Below are 24,021 nucleotides of genomic sequence, written 5' to 3' on the forward strand. Positions count from 1 at the left end.
AAATTATGCTTATAAGGGCCTCATTTGCATAATTGATGATAAATTTGTTCAGCTCATACTTTGGACATGTTACATTTTAAGACAATGAACTGGTATGATTTATGATTGATGAGAAACACTCCTAATACGTCAGTCATAAAGGTTAAAATCATTTGGCGAAGGTATGAGGTCGTGGAACTCTAGTTTCTGGTTAAACCAGTTCTGGATTCTATAGATCCACAGTGATTCAGTCCGACCCCAAACGGCGTGTGGACAAGACGTCACGTAACATTCGGGAGTTTCTGAGCTCATCACGGCGTGGTTTCTGCGATCAACAGTTATAAGGCGGTATGTTGTATACTATTGTTTTTTTATTCAATTCTTCAGAAAGTTATTGTGAGGAATTGATGGAAAAACGGACGGTCTCTCACTTTTTTAGTTTGACACTCTGATCAGTAGATTGCCCAAACCGTTGGCGAAAAGTTTTTTTCCAGTTGCAACTTTCTGTCTTTTATCTTTACGGTAGCCGATTGTCTCCTATTTCTGACTGCATGACTTCCAAAAACGCATGTCCTGCAAGAAAAGTTAAGACAATGATTTGAAATTTGGTGGACATTGATGAAAGGGTTTATAGTTATGCCCCAAGCAGGCGTCACACAGCAGTGAAAAAACCCTCAATTGAACTCAATTTTGTCAGCAGCACCCACTATGTTGTTTTTGAAAATTTTAAAAGGCTTTTGAAAATAGGAAATGTAGTCTTTTAGGTAGCGTGTGTAGTCCAGTGGTTTAGCGGCCCTTTCTCTGGAATTAAAAGCCGTGAGTTCGAATCACAGCTGTGTCGCTCACCCGACATGTTCGCTACCGGAAAGGGTTGCAGTCCATAGGACGGGACGTTAAGCTGTGGTCCAATGTTCATTGTACTTGTCGAAAAGAGCTAGGAGAATTTCCCCGGTACAATGAACCTGTAGATACTGTACATAGCGTCTGTCTTCTCTGTCACGACCCCAGTAGAAGAATAGCTCTTAAGTGACCTAAAACTGGATCGAGATTACTTTCACTTAAATAGTTTGATAAGTGGTGAGCATATCTTCTTAAAAGAAATATTTACTTTAAAGTCATCTAAATGGCATATGTTCTACTCATCTGGCATTATGATGAAAATTTATGGATTTGTAATTAGATTTGCTGCTTCTTTAGAGAATTTCTATATTAGATTGGTTCTTTTGATGGGTAGATATTAGTAATAGTTCAAACGTCATGTATGTACACGTTGCCATACACTGTACCTGTTACAATTGCGCTATAAAGTTTTTCTTCTTCCATATATACCGGAGAAAAAAAGTCGTTTGGGGAAAGTTATATGTAAATACTACCTTGTGGTGGTTCGAGGGTAGATTCTCGGAAGGCCCCTATTCTGGTCGAACTGGTTCTCATTTCTGACTGGCATTTTCTGGTGCATTTTTCCACAGCGCGCATGCGCGAGCTGCCGGTGATGAAATGACGAGTTCTAGCCACTTGAAAGGTCTGAAAGAACGAACTTATGGTTTCCGACGGAGTTGACGTTACTGAGAAAATCTAACCAAGCAAATAGGATCAACTTCCTTGATCCAACCGATGCCCAGGTCCTCTTCTTCCATGTTGTTGTCTTTCCACGGTGGTTGTGTGTATCATCATTAGCCTAGTCATCAAACTACTAGACAGATCGCCAAAAGCAAAAGAATTTCCTCCTACGGCGTTTCTTTTGTTCATTGGTAACTGAGTAATCATTTGGCTATTCAAACTCACTTCGTTTTCAGTATGTGGATAATTGACATGTGTGGTACTGTTTCATATGGTGCAGAAAAAAAAAAGAATACCCAACTTGATTTCTGTAGCGCACGACAATATAAACGTAACAAAAAGTACAAAAACTTACTTTTGATCTGATTGACAAGTATGAAAGTAATTATTAAGTGGAACCTTGAAAAGAATTTTACCATGCGGGTCTTCTTTTGTCCTGAATCCGAATTGTTCACCTAGAGTGACGTAACACAACACGCGCAACACAAGGTTTATGTATATCACTCCGCGCCAAACTTTAATATCTTACTCAAACTGCCGTTTAAAGTTAGATAAAGAAGTACCTGTGTGACATATGGTTTTGATTAAGTAAATGACCATTCAGACATTCCTCAAGGTATTTAACAATCCAATCAGCCCATCAGTCACAACCGACAGCTCCCCTCCGGGATTTCTTACTCAACATTGTTATCGAGCTCGCAGGTGTGGACACAGACACCTATCTTTTGGACGTTGAAAATTTGAAAGTGTAACGTTGGGTAACATAAATTCGGGATTTTTCCGATAATGGTTGACTGAAATCAATCTAGCAGAACATTAAACCATCCTTTTTTTCTATTATTCTGTTAGTATCATGTACTATCTTTGCACTAATCATATATATGGTAGATTTTGTCTCTAGTCGTGCTGACACCATAATATTTCAACTTGAAACTACCGTCCGCCGCACGCACAATGACGGTGCTGTCGGACAGGGGTGAACATTAATTCGGGAGAGAAGATTCGTCTTGAATATCTTACCGCTAATTACATTCTATACAGCAGCTATTCGTTCCATCCTTGGCTTGAGGAGAGTGCTATGGATATAGACATGTCCAAGTAAAAAAATACATGAAAAAACGGCCGTACCGCACACATCAGGCCTACGGGAACAACCCGTGTGTTGAGTCGGTAGCTATAGAACGTCAAAGTCGACATCCACCGTCATGGCAACGTGTACATTATTCATGGAAAGTTAGCCGGATGCCGTAGCAATACTACTATGTCCATGTATTCCTTGTTGTGTTAGGAGCAAACTTTGAGGAAAATATCGTCCTCAGTCCACAATCACACGCAACATTTAGACAAAAAAGTGTTCCTCACAAACCTTTGTCGTCTGCTTGACAACAGGATTCTGGGTAATGATATGGCGGCGGGAAAATACACGTGCCATAGGTTGTAGCAACAAAGAGGGGTTTTGATGATTGATCACACTTAGAGTCCAATTGCAGGTCAGCAATTTTAAGAAAATAAGTTGTCTTGTAAATGATTGTGTTTAGCAGGAAGTGGATGTGACATTTGTCTTATAAACCAGCCGACAACGATGTAGTGTGCTTCTCCCACGAAGCCCTCAGACTGTTCCAATAAGGGACGGAGAGTTTTTGTCCTCGTTGCCTTCTAATGCATGCTTATCGAAGCTTTTCAGCCAGTGTTCTGAATACGTTAGTCTGTCAAGTTTGCATTTCTAGCGGTATTACTGATGTTGCATCTAGCACATATCCCTAAATACCCCGTTTTCGAAAAATCCCGAATTTAAGTACCCCACGAATTTATGTTACCCAACGTTATAGCTCAAGAAGAGGTTGATGGATAAAACGAGCCATAGCGAAAAGCATTGCGCTTCGTCTTAAGCACTATGGGGTCCATATACAAAACAAAAAAAGACACAGATAACCTGGACAGATCACAGAACCAAGTTGACAGACTCGGTACGAACTATTACGACAGGGGTACCAGTGTCACCATAATGAAAACAGATCTACAGTGGACGCCACTTAAGCTTGAACACAGAAGAAAAATGTCAAGAGATGTACAAAGTTACTGATTAACTGGTGGACGCACCGTACCCACAAAGTATAACAATGATAATAGTTTATTGGTCAGAAATTACCCGTGCAATGGCAGCCAGTGCTGAATTGCTGCAGGGTTTACAATCACATAATACACAGCATATTTGCTCCACACTTGCGCTTTGTGGACCTGTCGCAAGGGTTTGGGAGGCTGCCATTTGGCGCCAGCAAGTGACCTCAATGCGACCTTCTCCAGCCGACGTCAGGTACCCATTCACACCTGGAGTGATCATGAGAAAAGTCGTGTTAAGTGCCTTTCCCAAGGGCACAACATCGGGGCATAGCAGTGGTTTCGAACCCGGGGCCTCTCGGTTCTGGGCGAGACACCCTACCGATTGCGCCACACGATGTCACAAGTATCTAGTACCAACTCAGAGAATAACAAGAAATAGTCGCGCCTCTAGGTACCAGAGTTATCAACCCAGAATTTGGATCTTCAGAAATTCGTTTTCCTTCGAACTATATTAGAGTGAAATTCGTTGGCAATTCAACAAGTACTGTAGGAGCATCCTCACTAGATAGCTTTAAAGAATGTTTACAGTTAGATGTTCAAAAAGTTAGGTGTGACAGAGAGAGAGAGAGAGAGAGAGAGAGAGAGAGAGAGAGAGAGACACACACACATACACACACACACACACACACACACACACACACACACACACACACACATACAAAACAATACCTCCATTTTTCATGGAGGCAAAAACCGTGTACAGCTATCGGCAGGCATTGGCAGCTGGCTCAGCTCAGTTCGGCGATGTCTGGCACACCAAGTCTCCCGGGCTGAAGTTAACTCCGGGTCTGTTTGTTCACCTTATAGCAAGACGCCACCTCACCGTATGGGGGATTGCGGTGATGATGTCCATTGAACCTGCGATATTTGATAACCTTGAAAGTCTGAGTGTACTCTCATATTGTTCTACGCTGTACTACAGGTGCTGAGAGAGAATGGGTTCGCGCATGACCATGATCTGGGTGTTCCTTTCCCTGAGCTTGATGGCTTATACTGGAGCAGGACAAGGTAGGTTATTTCAAATCATATATGTATTCATATTATATAACGCTAGATATATATACATATATATATAGATAGATAGATAGATAGATAGATAGATAGATAGATAGATAGATAGATAGATAGATAGATAGATAGATAGATAGATAGATATAGATAGATAGATAGATAGATAGATAGATAGATAGATAGATAGATAGATAGATAGATAGATAGATAGATAGATAGATAGATAGATAGATAGATATAGATAGATAGATAGATAGATATAGATAGCTAGATACAGATAGATAGATAGATATATATATATAGATATATATATATATATATATATATATATATATATATATATATATATGTAACAAGGCGAATGTCTTACCCATAGGCTTACCGTTAGCACCTGAGGATAAGGCCCGGAAGTCATAAATTTAACCAGAATCCCGTGCAGCAAGGCGCGTCTAGCCAAAAGATCTATTGACAAGTTTGGGGTCTTAATCAACATTTGAACTAGGCGTCGTGGAGGGAAAGCTATCTATGGCCAATTAGGCAATGTGCGCGATTGGCTAGTTACTTTCGTTCTTTATATTAAGAGTAGGGAAGTACGTCATTGGCTGACAATAGGCGGGCCTTGCACGAGAGTAGTTGTTGGTACATGTATATGTATGCCCCTACCGCTTTTCTTTGATCATCACTCCAGCTGTGATATCTCTGAGTGACCATAGCTTCTTCCTTTTTTTTCTTCAGCTGGACTATTTTTGACAACGTATTCAGGCTACGACTATTTCAAGGTGCAAGCTTCTGGACCGATGACGAGTGCCAACGTGAATGCTACATGTGAGGCTGCGGGTTACGCCGCACCGTGTGTCGGCCTCGGCTCATTGTGCGAAGGAGACTGCGTCCAGACTGGTCTAAATAACTGCGGTTGGCCGATGGACGAAATAGCCAAACAGCTATGTAGTGGTGGTGGACGTGCATCGCAATGTCTCCAGATGGACAGAATCTACGTCGTCATGGCAACCACATTTCGGTCTGGATCTGCCTGTGGTGTTGAGAGAGCTGGCTGCTCTGGTAGCGTCACTGGTCCTAACTGCTATTGCGCCACTGGGAATAACTATAACAATGGATACGCCTTGTGTGCCCAAGGTAAAATTGAACTTCACATTGCTTTAAACAGTCTGACGGCATTTAATTGGCTTTACATGCACACAAATAGCTTTAAGCTGATGAGCAACTTTGATTATTCAATAATGATTATGATTTAATTTTACCATCTCCAGTCGGGGTCAACTCTTGCTTGCCCAACCCGTGTCACACCCAGGCCACCTGTACAGACCCACCCTATCCTTCTACTAACGCCACTTGTACCTGTAACGCTGGGTATACAGGAGACGGTCGCGTAAACGGAACTGGATGTTCAGGTACGCGACATTTATTACATTTCCGCGAAGCCAGTATAGGAAACGATAGCGTGCACATAATGAAGAAAAACAAAAACAACTAGAAAGGCAACATTTGCGGGAGCAAATGCAACATGTTTCGCCCATTTCCCTCCCCACGCAAAAAGCGACTGTGGCATAGAGGCTAACGTTTGTTGTATGTCTGCAATGTTGGTATTTGAATGAATAAATGTATTGAAGACCAGTCAGAAATGGATCTCTCCCAATTTGAAACCCTATGCATGGATGGGCTCTTCCAGGCACCCATATTCTTACTGGACCATTAAAAACCACCTTCACCCCCCAAAAAACTGGACCTTTTTGATAATCAGCCTAGCCCAAAATTGAATTTTTTTAGATGTCCCCCTCATACTTGGTATTTATCCTAGTTGGCTTCGTATTAAAAGAGTAGATTATGTTTACTTCAAAAGGACCGATAATGCAATATGCAACAAAACTTCACCATCTTGCCGACTATCTGGTACCACAAACAAAACAAGTTGCAGGCGATTGTGGGTGGAGAAATCTTCTGCTTTTTAAAACAAGTGCCAGTGGTTGCGATGAAAATGCTATTGAATTATTATTTTTAGTACAACGCTACGTCACACATTTTGTTTAATGCGCAATCAATCAGCGCCGATATTCAAGACTTCCCCGCGGCTCGATAGTGTAGACATGTAACTGGGGTTTACGCAAGGAGGATGGACCAATGGTGTTAATGTATTCCAGTGGTCAGTTTTGTTGATTTGGAATCTAATGGTGCTGGGTTTGAATCCCTTGCAGGCCCAAATTAGAATGTGAGGTTCTGACTTTGAGGAGAACCACACCTCGAACATGTAAAAAAAACACAGGAGAGCGACTCCTTCTGGCTCCTTTATCTTATCTTCTCCATTGACTTGTTCTGGAGAAACTGCATAGAAATCGTTGCTAAATCCGTAGCAATGACAGTAATTTCGAGCCAAAAGCGTCGCGGTGGCGCAGTGGCAGGGTGTTTGGCCCCAGAACCTAGAGGTGATGGGGTCGAACCCGGGATTCCCTGATTTGTCCCGTTGACATTGTGCCCTTTGGAAAAGCACTTTACAGGACTTTCCTCACTTCACTCAGGTGAAAATGAGTACCTAGCTTCGGTTAGGGACGTCCCTCGGATAGGACGTTAAGTGAAGGTCCCGTGTTTGAGGAGAGCCGAACCTCGAGCACGTAAAAGAACCCACCACACTTATCGAAAAGAGTAAGGGTTCTCCCCGGTGTGAGTGGATCATATAAATCTGTCTGGATATGCTGCTTGTATTTTTCAGCAGAAATCTGGGGTGCTACGCCATGAGGTGGTTTACCGGGTATGCAATACAAACAAACAAACAAATAAACAAACAAACATGACTACCTTGCTCCTGTGAGTATGCTTTACTTGTAGAGATCCACCATTTGTCATTGCATGCTTTGAGTATTGCTCGCATCTCTGGGCTGGAGCTCCAATGGACTGCCTACTCTCTCTCTCTCTCTCTCTCTCTCTCTCTCTCTCTCTCTCTCTCTCTCTCTCTCTCTCTCTCTCTCTCTCTCTCTCTCTCTCTCTCCACAAGCCTTCAAAACCAACCTTCGCAACCATATCCTACCAAAGTCAACTATATCTATCACCAACTTAGTTAAGTGATCGGAAGTTGTCTCTTGCCCACGCATCAGCAAAGCTGTTACAGAAATACACCATAATTGTGCTTGCTTCCAGTCAACGGCAGGATACTACAAGACACATGATTAACAAGGATTTAATCATTTGTTTTTTTCACGCCAATGTGCAAATTCTTGCCATCTTCCATTTGCAGACATAGTCAACGCCTGCCTGTCCAACCCGTGCCACGCCCAGGCCACCTGTACAGACAACCCTCCCCCTGCACTTGACGCGAACTGTACCTGTAACGCTGGGTATACAGGAGACGGTCGTGCTAACGGAACTGGATGTTCAGGTACATATATGACGTTTTTGGAAAGTCACTTAGAATGGTAGTTACCATATACGGAGTTCACAAGACATATCGCTTAGGTGGCTGAATGTCATCTTCCTCAAGTTAATGATGTTACAGATTGTGATTTGATTTTGCTGTTTCCAGATACCAACGCCTGCTCGTCCAACCCGTGCCACGCCCAGGCCACCTGTACAGACAACCCCGCCCCTGCACTTGACGCCAACTGTACCTGTAACGTTGGGTATACAGGAGACGGTCGTAGTAACGGAACTGGATGTTCAGGTACATAAAACATGATTCTGTTGCAAATCCACTAAATTGCAGCTACCATACACTTAAGGGCAGAGTTTACAACAACTATCGCTTAGTTTGCTGAATGTCATATTTATGGAGACTATGATGTTACTGATTGTGATTTGATTTTGCTGTTTCCAGACATCAACGCCTGCTCGTCCAACCCGTGCCACGTCAACGGCAGGATACTACAAGACACATGATTAACAAGGATTTAATCATTTGTTTTTTTCACGCCAATGTGCAAATTCTTGCCATCTTCCATTTGCAGACATAGTCAACGCCTGCCTGTCCAACCCGTGCCACGCCCAGGCCACCTGTACAGACAACCCTCCCCCTGCACTTGACGCGAACTGTACCTGTAACGCTGGGTATACAGGAGACGGTCGTGCTAATGGAACTGGATGTTCAGGTATTTTGTCAGAATGAGGTAGCTACATGTAAAAGATTCTTGATGGCAAAGTCTTTAGGATGCGTGGTCAAAGTGATTTGATCATTTCCTTATTTGGTGACACTAGTCTTGAAAGCAATGTATAATCATCGTTCTATCTTTTCTTTTCCCTTTTCCAGACATCAACACCTGCTCGAAGTCGTCCAACCCGTGCCACGCCCAGGCCACCTGTACAGACAACCCCGCCCCTGCACTTGACGCCAACTGTTCCTGTAACGTTGGGTATACAGGAGACGGTCGTAGTAACGGAACTGGATGTTCAGGTACATGAAACATGATTCTGTTGCAAATCCACTAAATTGCAGCTACCATACACTTAAGGGCAGAGTTTACAATAACTATCGCTTAGTTTGCTGAATGTCATATTTATTGAGACTATGATGTTACTGATTGTGATTTGATTTTGCTGTTTCCAGACATCAACGCCTGCTCGTCCAACCCGTGCCACGCCCAGGCCACTTGTACAGACAACCCCGCCCCTGCACTTGACGCCAACTGTACCTGTAACGTTGGGTATACAGGAGACGGTCGTGCTAATGGAACTGGATGTTCAGGTATTTTGTCAGAATGAGGTAGCTACATGTAAAAGATTCTTGATGGCAAAGTCTTTAGGATGCGTGGTCAAAGTGATTTGATCATTTCCTTATTTGGTGACACTAGTCTTGAAAGCAATGTATAATCATCGTTCTATCTTTTCTTTTCCCTTTTCCAGACATCAACACCTGCTCGATGTCGTCCAACCCGTGCCACGCCCAGGCCACCTGTACAGACAACCCCGCCCCTGCACTTGACGCCAACTGTACCTGTAACGTTGGGTATACAGGAGATGGTCGTACTAACGGAACTGGATGTTTAGGTACATATATGACGTTTTCGGAAAGTCACTTAGAATTGTAGTTACCATATACGGAGTTCACAAGACATTTCGCTTAGGTGGCTGAATGCCATCTTTCTTAAGCTTATGATGTTACTGATTATCTCCATGAAAAATGGAGATATAATTCTGGGTGTGTCTGTCTGTGTGTGTGTGTGTGTGTGTTTCCGCACTACTGTAGTCAGCATACTTCAAGACCCTCTTGATGGATTACAATGATATTTGGTATGTGGGCGGGTGTTGTAAAGCCGAAATTCAAGGTCGATTTTGGGAACCCTGGTATGTGACCTTGGTACTGCAACATAACTTCCGTTTTTTTATCTTTTGACCTGGACGTGCTATGGTCTTGATTTTTGAGTGGCAGATACCTTGTGATGTAATAAAGAAGTGGTGTAGGTGTGGCCTCCCTAGCAGGTTGTTCTGGAACTGCAGGGGCGTTATTATGAAAATCTTCTAAGGGACAAAGAAACAACGGATTTCCATGATATGTAGTATGCAGGTAGCTTAAGAAGAGATGTACATAATGAAGTGAAATTATACTAATTCGGACTTAATTTGCATAACTAATGAGGAAAATCTTTATTTGCAGTGTTTTTCATTGTAAGTCTCAAATACATGTAACGTGTAGTTTATAGCAAGTGGAGCATCAACAGATACCAAGTATGCAAATCAATTCCTAATTTGCATAATCAATGCAAACGCGTTAGATTCATTTAAGTGTAAAATGATGGGACTGTCAATATTGCAGCATGTGTAAGTTTGATGAAGATGTTTATGACCAAGCATATGTTATGTAAAAGTCATTGGCATAAACAGAATAGTTCATGGAGATATGGAGTCTCCGAACTCTTGTTGTGATTTGATTTTGCTGTTTCCAGATATCAACGCCTGCTCAGCCAACCCGTGCCACGCCCAGGCCACCTGTACAGACAACCCCGCCCCTGCACTTGACGCCAACTGTACCTGTAACGTTGGGTATACAGGGGACGGGCGCGCTAACGGAACTGGATGTTCAGGTATTATGTCAGCATAAGGTAGCTAGTAGCTAGAAGATTCTTTAAACTTATGGCAGAGTCTTTGGGATACATGGTCTAAGTGATTTGATCATTTTCTTATTTGGCGACACTAGTCATGAAAGCAATGTATAGTCATTGTTCTATCTCTTTATTTCCCTTTTCAGACTTAAATACCTGCTCGAAGTCGTCCAACCCGTGCCACGCCCAGGCCACCTGTACAGACAACCCCGCCCCTGCACTTGACGCCAACTGTACCTGTAACGTTGGGTATACAGGAGACGGTCGTACTAACGGAACTGGATGTTCAGGTACATATATGACGTTTTCGGAAAGTCACTTAGAATTGTAGTTACCATATACGGAGTTCACAAGACATTTCGCTTAGGTGGCTGAATGCCATCTTTCTTAAGCTTATGATGTTACTGATTATCTCCAAGAAAAATGGAGATATAATTTTGGGTGTGTCTGCCTGTGTGTCTGTGTGTGTGTGTGTGTGTTTCCGCACTACTGTAGTCAGCATACCTCAAGAACCTCTTGATGGATTAAATCGATATTTGGTATGTGGGCGGGTGTTGTAAAGCCGAAATTCAAGGTCGATTTGGGGAACCCTGGTATGTGACCTTGGTACTGCAACATAACTTCCATTTTTTTATCTTTCGACCTGGACGTGCTATGGTCTTCATTTTTGAGTGGCAGATACCTTGTGATGTAATAAAGAAGTGGTGTAGGTGTGGCCTTCCTAGCAGGTTGCTCTAGAACTGCAGGGGCGTTATTGTGAAAATCCTCCAAGGAAAAAAGGAACACCGGATTTCCATGATATGTAGTATGCAGGTAGTTTGGAAGGAGATGTACATAATGAAGTGATAATATGCTAATTGGGACTTAATTTGCATAACTGATGAGGAAAATCTATATTTGCAGTGTTTTCCATTATAAGTTTCAAATATATGTAACATGTGTAGTTTATGGCAAGTGGAGCATTAACAGATACCAATTATGCAAATAAATTCCTAATTTGCAAATTCAATGCAAAAGCGCCATGATTCATCTAAGTGTAAAATGATGGGACTGTCAATATTGCAGCATGTGTAAGTTTGATGAAGATGTTTATGACCAAGCATATATTATGTAAAAGTCATTTGCATAAACAGAATAGTTCATGGAGATATGAGGTCTCCGAACTCTTGTTGTGATTTGATTTTGCTGTTTCCAGATATCAACGCCTGCTCGTCCAACCCGTGCCACGCCCAGGCCACCTGTACGGATATCCCCGCCCCTGCACTTGACGCCAACTGTACCTGTAACGTTGGGTATTCGGGAGACGGCCGTGCTAACGGAACTGGATGTTCAGGTATTATGTCAGCATAAGGTAGCTAGTAGCTAGAAGATTCTTTAAATTTATGGCAGATTCTTAGGGATACATGGTCCAAGTGATCTTATTATTTTGTTATTTGGCGACACTAGTCATGAAAACAATGTAAAATCATCGTTCTATCTCTTCTTTTCCCTTTTCCAGACATCAATACCTGCTCGAAGTCGTCTAACCCGTGCCACGCCCAGGCTACCTGTACAGACAACCCCGCCCCTGCACTTGACGCCAACTGTACCTGTAACGTTGGGTATACAGGAGACGGTCGTGCTAACGGAACTGGATGTTCAGGTAAATGTCTGACCTTTTCGCTAAGCCGCTAAATCACACCGTCCTTTATCTACTTAGCAGCGCTGAAACCCGCTCGGGAAAGGCTCGGGATACCCTTTAGGTCTCAGTCGACCTGCTATTCCACCCGCTCATTTCTAGTTTTGGTAACATCACCGACACTCACCCATAAATAATCAATGAGCTAGCCATATTTGGCACAAACAGTCGTTATTTTGTTCTGAACCAAAAATATCAGTTTGTTGGCCCAATGTCATATTTTGTTAAAGATTATGATGTTACTGATTGTAATTTGATTTTGCTGTTTCCAGATATCAACGCCTGCTCGTCCAACCCGTGCCACACCCAGGCCACCTGTACAGACAACCCCGCCCCTGCACTTGACGCCAACTGTACCTGTAACGTTGGGTATACAGGCGACGGGCGCGCTAACGGAACTGGATGTTCAGGTATTATGTCAGCATAAGGTAGCTACATGTAGAAGATTTTTATGTCAGAGTCTTTGAGATGCATGATCTAAGTGATTTGATCATTTTCATATTTCGTGACGTCAGTCATGTTGTCAATTATTTTTTCATCTTTTCTCTTCCCTTTTCCAGACATCAATACCTGCTTGAACTCATCCAACCCGTGCCACGCCCAGGCCACCTGTACAGACAACCCCGCCCCTGCACTTGACGCCAACTGTACCTGTAACGTTGGGTATATAGGAGACGGTCGTGCTAACGGAACTGGATGTTCAGGTATTATGTCAACATAAGGTAGCTGCATGTACAAGATTTTTATGTCAGAGTCTTTGAGATGCATGATCTAAGTGATTTGATCATTTTCATATTTCGTGACGTCAGTCATGTTGTCAATTATTTTTTCATCTTTTCTCTTCCCTTTTCCAGACATCAATACCTGCTTGAACTCATCCAACCCGTGCCACGCCCAGGCCACCTGTACAGACAACCCCGCCCCTGCACTTGACGCCAACTGTACCTGTAACGTTGGGTATACAGGCGATGGGCGCGCTAACGGAACTGGATGTTTAGGTATGACATTTTCGGCCAGAGGCTCCACTAGCTTAAAGTTTCCAGGAAACTCGTGACCAATGGTTTTTACGCCCTATGCCGGGGATGGGAAAGGAGCTGTCGTGTTTCATTTGTTTTTTCCTTCCGTGAACAGACTTAGACATTGTTTTCGAGGGTTCCCAGAAAGTACGAAATGGAACGAAATGGAATGTGTCGATGTGTCTGTCTGTGTCACTAAAGCTCAGTTCTTTTTGAAGTTGCACCGGATATTGGCAGGGTGTTAAGAGTTAACGTCACAGGCGTAAAGGGTTATCTCATATCCTATCTTTGATCCCCTCATATTGTCCGTTGCATTGAGTAGCTATTGGGAAACAAACGCAGTTTGAAAGATGTCAACCGTTACACCAAAAATAGTTGCTCAAGCTTAAGTCGGTAGCTTAAGTATAGAGATGTACATAATGATATACAAATTATACAAATTAAGGCTCAGTTAGGCTTAATTAACAAGGAAATTTGATAATTCTGGTATTTTCCGTTTTAGAAATTTGAAATGTGTGACGTAAGCAATGTAGGGTGTGTAGGAAATGGCAAGATAGCAATTTTGTAAATAATTTTCACTCGTGTTTGCTTGGCCACATGTAGATTTTACAGTAGGTTGAGGATGAAAATCCTCTGCACTCTCAAACAACAAACGCTCGTTGATGTCTTTTGTTTTTGTACCTCACCGTGATTATCACTTTCATTCCATGCTTCCATTTCCAGATGAAAACGCCTGCTTGTCCAATCCGTGCCATACAAACGCCAACTGTACTGACAACCCCCCTCCGGCCATCGACGCCAATTGTACCTGTAACGCCGGATATACTGGAGATGGTCGCGCTAACGGAACTGGATGTTCAGGTATAACGTTTTGGCAAAGCCTATTCATGCGCTGGCCTCCGTTTAGTGTCAGACAGTCCTAAATGTTCCAGCTGTTCTGAAAAATAGGATAGAACATAGCTCCTACACACAACACACCCTGGTCTTCTTCCGGATACTAGAGAATGCAGTTGCTTTGTACACGTCACTTTCCGGAAGTGTGACGTAACCGCCGGGTCAAAGGTGATTGGAAGTCTGTACCGACCCCCAGCTCTGTTAAAGATGTTGTTCTACGTAATTAGGTTTCATTTCCCTTGAGTTCGAGCATACACATGATTACTATGTTATCTTGCCATCTCTAGATGTCAACGCCTGCTCGTCCAACCCGTGCCACGCGAACGCCACCTGTACAGACAACCCCGCACCTGCACTTGACGCCAGCTGTACCTGTAACGCTGGTTTTGCCGGCGATGGTGTCGTGAACGCTAACGGAACCGGATGCTTGCTGCAGCCCGTTAGTGGAGCTGGATCATTAGACATAGCATTTCTGCTCACATTCGCATGTACTTTGATGGTCATTTTGTCAACTGTGTCTGAACAAGCAATGTTCGAATGATATACTGCTGACTTGAAATCTGATATACTGTATCACTCATGATATACTTTATCACCATTGGGTTGGCTGTTATCGTCTAATGTGAAAATCTCCTTGATGTATACATGTAAGGTGTGTACTATGACATTTCGAAGCTACTCTTTCTAGCATTGTCTCATATACTGGTCAACTTTAATTTGAAAATTGTTCTACCTTTTTTTTACTAACTGGATGTAAAATAGGTGTTAACGTGTCACCAGTAAGGATTCATTTTATGTCTTGTTACCAATATTTTTGTAATGATATAGGTAGTTACAATTTAGAATTTAAATTCAATTGCTTTCTAAGATTTACACAGAATACATACAATTCTAAGATACAGTTTTTATTCAGAGGTTTAGACTTTTGTGGTGTTTTATTTCTTATGTGCAACTAATCGTTTTCAATTTTGGGTTGAAAAGATATGTAGGTGTGTGCTATTTTTGCTGGTATGGTTACTATATAATGATAATAGTTTGCATACTGTATCTAGTGTACTGTACTTTTTGCTCTGCTTTGTTGTGATAGTCTTCATACTCCGTCTCATAGATACAGAGGAATTTAGAATGAATAATTCGTGGATAGAATTCGGCTATCCTGACCGAGTATTGCTAATATTACTTTGAAAAGGTAACGAAGTGAAAATGACTGAAAAAAGATCAAGCACAAATAATATTTATTCCAACTTTCGATAATTGTCTCAGTATCAACTGATAGACTTTTTTTCCGTGAGCCGACATCTCAGCTATGGAATCTGGTAGTAGATTATTTTGTATTCCTCTATTACCCAGTGTCAGGAGAGTGGAATGGAAACGTTGAATTTCGCAATGTATCTATTTACAACTTAGATTTAAGCAATTTATGCATTTTGAAAATGATAACAAGCAGTCATATTATTCTATAACATCTTTGTTTAACTTTGGGCTACAGGTGTATTAGTTGATATTGGTAACGATGTCTTTATCGATTGTGGTTTTTCGACAGCAACGCCATTCCGTATTGTAGAAGATTACATGTAGTTTCTCTACTGTGGGAAGAAGTGCCCTAAATATGGTAAAAGCTCGACTCTTCCATCAGATCCTGTCAGATCATTTTTTCTACGTAGCCTTCCCACCTCTAGGCGACAACCCACCCCCATATTAAGCACACAACATGCCCATATCGAAGTTGTATGTTTTGTATACATCTTATCTAGAAGATAATAAGATGAAGTTTATGCAAATGAGATGCTGGATTCAAATAATTCTAGAGCACCTCATAAGTGACGTCGTTTTATGTCAGATGTTCCAGAAGGGACGAAGAATTAGTACCGGGTGACGTAACATGAAGGATGAAACTTGGGGAATAAAAAGGTACTAACAAATCTGCTTGTCTGTCTTCATTAGTCTAGGAAGGAGGGTGACCTCCTGATGGAGTATTAGAAATGATGTTGTTTGCACTTTCGCAGCTAGAACTCACGATCCCGTTGTCGCATTGCTGTGTAACTTGGTATATTGTCTGCTATCGTCAAGCGGAAAAAAGTGGACCATAGAAGACTGTGGATGGACTCTGCTCTACAAGATTCTGGGTGACGCTCTGCACAGCCGCAATAGTCGGGTCTGCTAGTATAGTGGACAGACGCCATACCATTCCGTTCCGGGAAGAAACCTGACTTATTCGGCGCGTTTGTACTTTTTAACGCAGGCACTACATAGGTTATGTAAGCAACTACAACCTTCAGAAATATTTGCGGAACTACTAAAGTTGCGCCGCTAAATAACGCTATTATTTTCAGGTACAAATTGTTCACTTTGTAAACGCACGGAGTATGCAAGTTAATTAATGTGGCTGAATTACATAGCTGCGACATCATTGTTTAACATTTCATCTCTCAATCTATTCCATGAAAAAAAAAAAAAAATTACACCGGTAACACAATCCAAGAAACACAGCAAAATCCTCTTGGCGCTTCAGAAGACACATATATTACATTTCACATAATATGTACAAAGCCACAATAACAGTCAGTGTATGTAGTTCTAATTTGCATCACAAAATACATTTCTGGTTAAAAATGTCTGTTTTTACACTCACTCACTCACATATATACATGGATGTAAAACATCATAAAATACTTTGGTTAAAATCTGTGTTTTTTTAAATAGATTTCTGTCGTTCAAACATGAGTCTCACTTTGATATATACATGTACGTATAATTGCAAAACTATGTACAATTTCAATACAATTACACATATAAAAAAATAAACAGGTCATCTTTGAAGCGAAGTGTTGTGTTTTCGTTTACATACAATGACCTATATATTCAACTTCAATGACAAAGCATAATAAAATCACATATGCTGGTGTTTGGAGATGAATAAAATGAATGACTAAATAAATATTAAATAAAGAATAAGCCAATCAAATTACGTTGTAGCAATGTTCACTATTGCTTTGTGGCAGAGATTTAAGCACCAGATATTCATGTACACATAGAAACTAAGTGTAGACAAATGGTAGAATATTATGACTTATACTGAGTCGACACGCCATTGTTGACACAGTAGTCACTTGTAATTTCTAATTATCACCTTGTTGAACATGCAGTCTAGTATCTGCATTGTCGCATAAAATCTCGTTAAGTCTTCAGCAAGTATTTTCTGATACAGCTCCAATCAGAATAACGCAGTGGTCAGTCTGTAGCCCTTCTTAATTCTGGACTTCAGAAGGGAAAGAAGCTGGGTCGTCTCAGACAGTGTCCTCTCTCTCAGTGCCAGGAAACTTGTGGCTCTTTCCGTGGCAGGACGCAGCAGCCATGTCGTTGGTCGACGCAGTGCCAAACATGTCGGTGAGTTGACATCTCTGCAATACCTTCTACTGCGCGGCGTGGACATGTTCTGGTGTAGATGGACTCTCAAGCAAAATTTCAAGTCCTCGGGGTTTATCTCCTCTTACAAGATGAGACTTCTCCAGTTTCCACCTGCAGGACGGTGCTCCTGTATACTCTGGTTTTATGTCTTCACCACCGACTTCAGGAGTTGACAGTGAGTCCGAAGACGCCCTTAATCTGAAGGAGGGCCTCTGCATCAATTCACGGTGATTAAGCTTGTCATCTCCCGAACTGGCCTGTGCTGGGGACGACGCTGGCTTTCGAGCAGAGTGAGGATTGTCGGGTGGAGCATTTGTTTGTCCACGATTCATTGCATGCATTAAGCGTACCTGTTGAGCATAGGCTGCTATGCGTTGAGAGAGAAGGTATTGTCTCACGACGGAGTCGGGTAACAACATTAAACGTGCCTGGTGAGCATAGGCTGCTAGACGTCGAGAGAGGAGGTACTGTTGCACGACGGAGTCAGGTATAGCCTCGTCCAGCGCATCAAGCGGAAAGAAGTGGACTATAGACGGGTGTGGATGGACTCTGTGCTCTGCAAGATTGCCGGTGACGCTCTGCTCAGCGAGGCCTTCTGGCTCTAGCTCAGGATTTCCCGATGTCTCTGTTACGTTTGCATCACCTGACGGCAGGTTGCGATTAACAAAGCCCTGTGGGATGGCAGGTTTTTTCCCGAATGTTTCGCCCTCATTTGCACCATTTGTCGGGGGGCATTCATCGGGAATGTACTTCACTGGCTTGTCAGTCGTTGGCATCGCAACAGTCGCGGCTTCCTTCTCTGTCTGTACATGCTGTATATGTAAATCATCTTGAAGTGGGAGGTCATTGAGGAGGACCTTGGGCACCGCAACAGCTGAAGGTTCGTGCTGCTCGTCATCTTGCAGAGGGACGCCGTTGATGAGTAGCGTGGGCACCTCGAAAGCCACAGCTTCCTTCTCATCTGCTTCCTTGTGCTGCTCCTCATCTTGCAGAGGGACGCCGTTGATGAGTAGCGTGGGCAACTCGAAAGCCACAGCTTCCTTCTCATCTGCTTCCTTGTGCTGCTCGTAATCTTGTGGAGGGAGGCTGTTGATGAGTAGCGTGGGCACCTCGAAAGCCACAGCTTCCTTCTCATTTGATTCATTGTGCTGCTCCTCATCTTGCAGAGGGACGCCGTTGATGAGTAGCGTGGGCACCTCGAAAGCCACAGCTTCCTTCTCATTCGCTTCCTTGTGCTGCTCCTCATCTTGCAGAGGGACGCCGTTGATGAGTAGCGTGGGCACCTCGAAAGCCACAGCTTCCTTCTCATCTGCTTCCTTGTGCTGCTCCTCATCTTGCAGAGGGACGCCGTTGATGAGTAGCGTGGGCACCTCGGAAGCCGCAGGTTCTTTCTTTTCTGACGTCCCTGTCATGTTTTTCTTCACTTTACCCTAAAGAAGCGATTACAGCATAACAATCAGCACCATGGACAGGAAAATGTCAGCAACATGGAAATGAGAATTTGATTGTCAGTGAAGAATTTGTTGTTGATCAATAATAGGATTCTATTGTAATCTATCCCACAGGATTACAGTATGAAATTATCAGACGTTTCAAGTGTTCACCCCATCAGTGATGGAATTAATATTTACCTAAGATTTCCTGATAACATAGTGACAACATACTTGAGTTTTCCATAAACAATTTTTTTGTTGTTTATTGCTTTGTTATTGTAATTGCTTAACAAAGACTGAATTAAAACAATTGCTTAAAAATATTTCGATCGGTTGTTTACAAAAGGACACTTAAAACAGCAGTAGCATGAAATCAAAACCTGTAGTTTGTACTATAGGGTACATAAACTTGTGACTTACATGTTCATGTGCCCCAATCTCAGTAAGCCCCTGTAATGATGCCATGGTAAAAGGGAAATATTAATTGTATGGAACAGTGCATCTTGGCAAGCATAGGATTTGCATCTAATATGAATATACTACAGCACAGAACGTAAACTAAAATAAACATATTATAAATATAGAATGAAAACGGATCAGTGCCATTGTCTTATTTCTCCTGTTTCTCGATAGCACAAATTGATATGATAACTTATCATGCTATATTTGCAAAATCAGAGGGGCAACTACAACATTTGTATTCATCAAAACATTTCAGAATTTGCAAAACTCACCTGGTTGAGCTTCATGACTAACCCCTTGTTAGCCTCCATCTAACAATGTAATAGATATTTCTCCATGTTTAATTGATCTGTTAATGCACATTTAAAGAGTGTCTGACAGTATTCACCTAATTCGATGATACTGCAAATGGAAGATACTTCACCAACCAGGATATAATAAAACAATAACATTTATATTCATATTATGCAGCATCATATCATTAGCAGTGATAAACAAAGATTTAACGGAATAATTTGGATGAACAAAATCAGTTTCCAAACCTCACCTGTTCTCGCATCTTTCTGAGCATTTCCTGCTGATGTGCAGCTTTCAGCTCATTCTCTTTTCTCATCTTAAAAAACGACATAGAATATTTGATTATTCCTTAATGCACATTGGAGTTTCATACATTTTATTGGAAACAACAAACAGCACATTGTACAAATGCAAAGTATTGGTCAACTGATAAAGATGAGATGATTCTAAGTATAAAGGTAAAAATAGTGTCAGAACGAAACTTTGGGAAGACCTTTTAGTCTCCAAATTCTCTAGCTTTTCCATTTATAGTGATTGGTATCATTAAACACAATAGTATAAACATTAAATAGTGTTACATTTCAGTGTTTAAGTGTTACATTAACAATACAATAGCATAATGATTGAAAATGTACCTTGTCTGTTAGACAAAAATGGTGTATCACAGTAACATTACATTTATTTGGTTCATTGTGTAACAACATGCTTGGTTCCCACCACTTTAGAATAACAAAGCTGAAAGCAAAATGTGTGGATGTCACATACCTTCTGTATGTCCTGTAGTATGGGCAGCGGGTCGATCAGGACATTCTTCTCTTGCTGGGTTTGAGTGTGCTCCTGCAGTCTGGCCTCATGAAACCTGTAAAACATGAAAATAGCACACAGTCATATAGATCACCATTCAGATGGAACAGATTGACTATCAAACCTAAGTTATCATTCAAGCAGTTTAAATGCTGTTTCAAGATGGTCATTGCTTCAATGGTACTCAGATTTTAAGACACCTGTCAATATCATGTTATGGGGTAGAATAAAAGGAGGAGGGGCACAGATTTAGAATTTTAGCTATACTTTTTCTTACCAAAATGATATATATAGTTTCGTTGAAGGCTTGAAATGCAGATAACTCACCCCTTCTTTTCTGACTCAAGAACCTCCACACGGGCCTTCAGCTGCTGTATCTCCTTATCTTTCAGAGAAACTCTGTTGTGGTAAACAGAATAGACAGAATTAGATGAATAAAGAAATACAAAATTCAGGAAGTCTCTTTTTCGTGTGGATTACAACAGTGGACTCTCCTTTAATATACATGTAGCTATCAATTAGAAAAAAATGATATAAGTTATTCTATTATCAGTGGATATCAGTATCTTATCCCTAACCTTGTCAACGGAAGGTTTAATGATTATTACAACTAATCTGACAAGTACTCCCAAATCTGAAAACATTAGGGACAATAAGGCAACGTTAAGTGTGAGTGTGCCAGAGTAATAGTTTGTGTGACTGAATGAATGAGTGAGTGAGTGATTGTGTGAGTGAGTAATAGTTTGTATGAATGAATGAGTGGGTGAGTGAATGTGAGTGATTGTGTGAGTAATAGTTTGTGTGAATGAATGAGTGATTGTGTGAGTGAGTGAATGAGTGCGTGAGTGAGTGAATGAGTGTGTGAGTGAATGAATGAATGAGTGAGTGATTGTGTGAGTGAATGAGTGAGTGAATGAGCGAGTGAGTGATTGTGTGGGTGAATGAGTGAGAGTGAGTGGGTGATTGTGTGAGAGTGATTGTGTGAGTGATTGTGTGAGTGTGTGAATGAGAGTGAGTGGGTGAGTCTAATTTCTGAACCCAACTCACCTCTGTCGTGTGTTTGCAGCCTGGTCCACAAGTCGCTTCTCTAGTTCTCTGATCTTTGCTGCTACCTCAGTTCTTTCCCTGGGTAAGAGAGGTGAGAGTTTAATTCCTTTTTTTTGTTTCTAAAAGAGTGGCAGCAAATCTGTAAATGTACTGTCACACTGATATTCTTACTAGAAGACTTGGACTTTAAAGTTGATAAAACTCAGGTTCTGACCATACCTTATAAATCAAAATACATGTATTATACTGCAATATAAGCCTTTTGCTAAAGTTTTGAAACAAAGTTAACTCACCCTTCCTTTTCTGACTCCAGGACAGCCACATGAGCCTGGAGCTGCTGGATGAACTCATCCTTCTGGGAGACCCTGTTGTGTTACACAGAATAGACAACAAGAAATCTGTTGTTACAATAAAAATATAAATAAGTCACTCTTTAAGATTGCAACACAGTCTCTGCAGCTACATCTTATTATAATATGATATTGGATAAAAAAATAGATATCAGTAGCTTTATTATGATACTTGTCTGATACTCAGACAAGTATCATAATTTGATATTCAGGAGATTCAGGGAACAAAGGAATCTATAAGAGTGAGTGAGCGAGTGAGTGAGTGAGTGAGTGAGTGAGTGGGTGAGTGAGTGGGTGAGTGAGTGAGTGAGTGAATGTGTGAATTTGTGAGTGATTGAGTGAGTGAGTGAGTGATTGAATGAGAGGGATTGAGTAAATTATGAATGAGGTAGTGACGTGAGTCAGTGAGTGTGTGATTGAGTGTGAGTGTATTAGTGAGTGCGACTGTATCAGTGAGTGTGTGTGTGTGAGTGAATGAGTGAGGGATTGAGTAAATGAATGAATAAGTGCGAGTCAGTGAGTGTGTGATTGAGTGTGAGTGTGTATCAGTGAGTGTGACTGTGTCAGAGTGTGTGTGCGTGTGTGTGTGAATGAGTGAGTGAATAAGAAAAAGGTGTGAGTAAATGTGTGAGTGGGTTGGTGAGTGAGTGAGTGATGTGAACTCAACTCACCGGTGTCGTGTGTCTTCTTTTATCTCTACCAGACACTTTTCCAGCTCCTCGATCTTTGCTGTTGATGCAGTTCTCTCCCTGTCAGAGTAAACAAAAGGAACAATTAAGATCACTGCCATTATTTTTTGTATAAACTCTTTTGATGAAAATAGTAAAATTAAACCTTATCATGAATTTCTTTATTGCATTTTTCACAATCCATAACACAATGTGTTTATTGCAAAATATTGGCACTGAATTCAATAAAAATACATCTAAAGTGACAGAAATTGGGATATTGACTTACTCGGCCCATGACTAATCAGACCAACTCTGCTCCAGTACCTGGTCAACTCGGCCCTTAAACCCTTAGAGCTTAATCCTAATCCTAACCCTGGTCCAACCCTAATCCTATAAGTATGTTTGGCCGAGTTGACTAGGCCGAGTTGGTGAAGGGCCGACCATCCTGATCCCCAGAATTTATTACTGGACGACTTGGACATACCTTTCTCCATTTTCTTCTAGGCGCCTGATCATGCTAAGGAAAGACATCAAGAAACAATGTTAAGAAACAATGTTAAGAATAATAAGAGAAGTGATTTGAACCTTGTTTCCAGGTTCATTGAACCTATAAATGTCACAAGTGTTTCTTTCACTCCTTTTAACTTGAAATGGCATTGGCAACTTGTTTAACTCTAAAATCAGTGAGATTTTAGAGCTTAGTCAGATTGTCTACAGAAGCCATTCAAAATCAGTAATGTGCATAGCATTTGGCACACTAATACACAATCCTAGATCCACTTATACAAAACAACTTTTATTGGCAGTCAAGTTTGCATAATTTCACAATGATTAGAGCTCTAGTTCTTATGATTAAATGATACGATTTTAAGACAGTTAAGTTATTTGTAAACTTATGTGTTGGCCATGTGCAGTCCTCTGGCGAATTCGCTGGAAACAAAATCCGTAGAAAGATATATCATGAAGGAAATTGTAGCAAATGTGGCTATCAGTGTGAAATAGCATAATGACTTGCCTGATTTCAACGGTCAAAGATCACAAGTACATTTTACAGGTTTATATCATACTGTTGGGTATGCTAGAGTGTGTGGTATCTTTGATGGTTCTAAAAAGTGGTTCAAACAGGTAGCTAAACAATGGAAGACAGAACAAATGTTTGCCGGGGGTGGTTATGATAAGTACACGGTAAAAAGGTCACCACAAAACCTGTGATCTGGAAAACACGGTTGATAGCTAAACATTTTACCATATC

The 24,021-nt window shown here is 41.4% G+C and overlaps 2 protein-coding genes and 1 long non-coding RNA gene across 7 annotated transcripts; 1 reads left to right on the plus strand and 2 right to left on the minus strand.

Moving 5' to 3' along the window:
- Positions 1-205: 205 nt before the first annotated feature.
- On the plus strand, positions 206-16,219 carry LOC136435618 (neurogenic locus notch homolog protein 1-like). Of its 5 annotated transcripts, XM_066429258.1 has the most exons (19): positions 206-327; positions 4,583-4,668; positions 5,407-5,805; positions 5,940-6,080; positions 7,916-8,056; positions 8,201-8,338; positions 8,622-8,762; positions 8,921-9,064; positions 9,218-9,355; positions 9,514-9,657; positions 10,554-10,691; positions 10,856-10,999; positions 11,905-12,042; positions 12,208-12,351; positions 12,660-12,797; positions 12,948-13,091; positions 13,242-13,385; positions 14,127-14,264; positions 14,585-16,219. In XM_066429258.1, the coding sequence occupies exons 2-19, from the start codon at positions 4,596-4,598 to the stop codon at positions 14,836-14,838; spliced, it is 2,841 nt and encodes a 946-aa protein (XP_066285355.1). In that variant the 5' UTR covers positions 206-327; positions 4,583-4,595; the 3' UTR covers positions 14,839-16,219. The 5 variants fall into 5 exon arrangements, with proteins under 5 accessions (XP_066285355.1, XP_066285357.1, XP_066285356.1 ...); XM_066429260.1 differs by lacking the exon at positions 12,660-12,797; XM_066429259.1 differs by lacking the exon at positions 11,905-12,042.
- A 3,650-nt stretch (positions 16,220-19,869) lies between these two features.
- On the minus strand, positions 19,870-20,757 carry LOC136435857 (uncharacterized). The gene is made up of 3 exons (XR_010755983.1): positions 20,663-20,757; positions 20,148-20,213; positions 19,870-19,911 (listed from the first exon to the last, which is right to left on the minus strand). It is a non-coding gene; the product is annotated as an uncharacterized lncRNA (long non-coding RNA).
- Positions 20,758-21,024: 267 nt separating this feature from the next.
- On the minus strand, positions 21,025-23,285 carry LOC136435926 (uncharacterized). Its single transcript, XM_066429635.1, has 5 exons — positions 23,254-23,285; positions 22,770-22,847; positions 22,042-22,113; positions 21,749-21,826; positions 21,025-21,100 (listed from the first exon to the last, which is right to left on the minus strand). The coding sequence occupies exons 1-5, from the start codon at positions 23,283-23,285 to the stop codon at positions 21,025-21,027; spliced, it is 336 nt and encodes a 111-aa protein (XP_066285732.1).
- Positions 23,286-24,021: the final 736 nt, after the last annotated feature.

Source organism: Branchiostoma lanceolatum, chromosome 5 (assembly GCF_035083965.1).
Source record: "Branchiostoma lanceolatum isolate klBraLanc5 chromosome 5, klBraLanc5.hap2, whole genome shotgun sequence".
Classification (NCBI taxonomy): domain Eukaryota; kingdom Metazoa; phylum Chordata; class Leptocardii; order Amphioxiformes; family Branchiostomatidae; genus Branchiostoma; species Branchiostoma lanceolatum.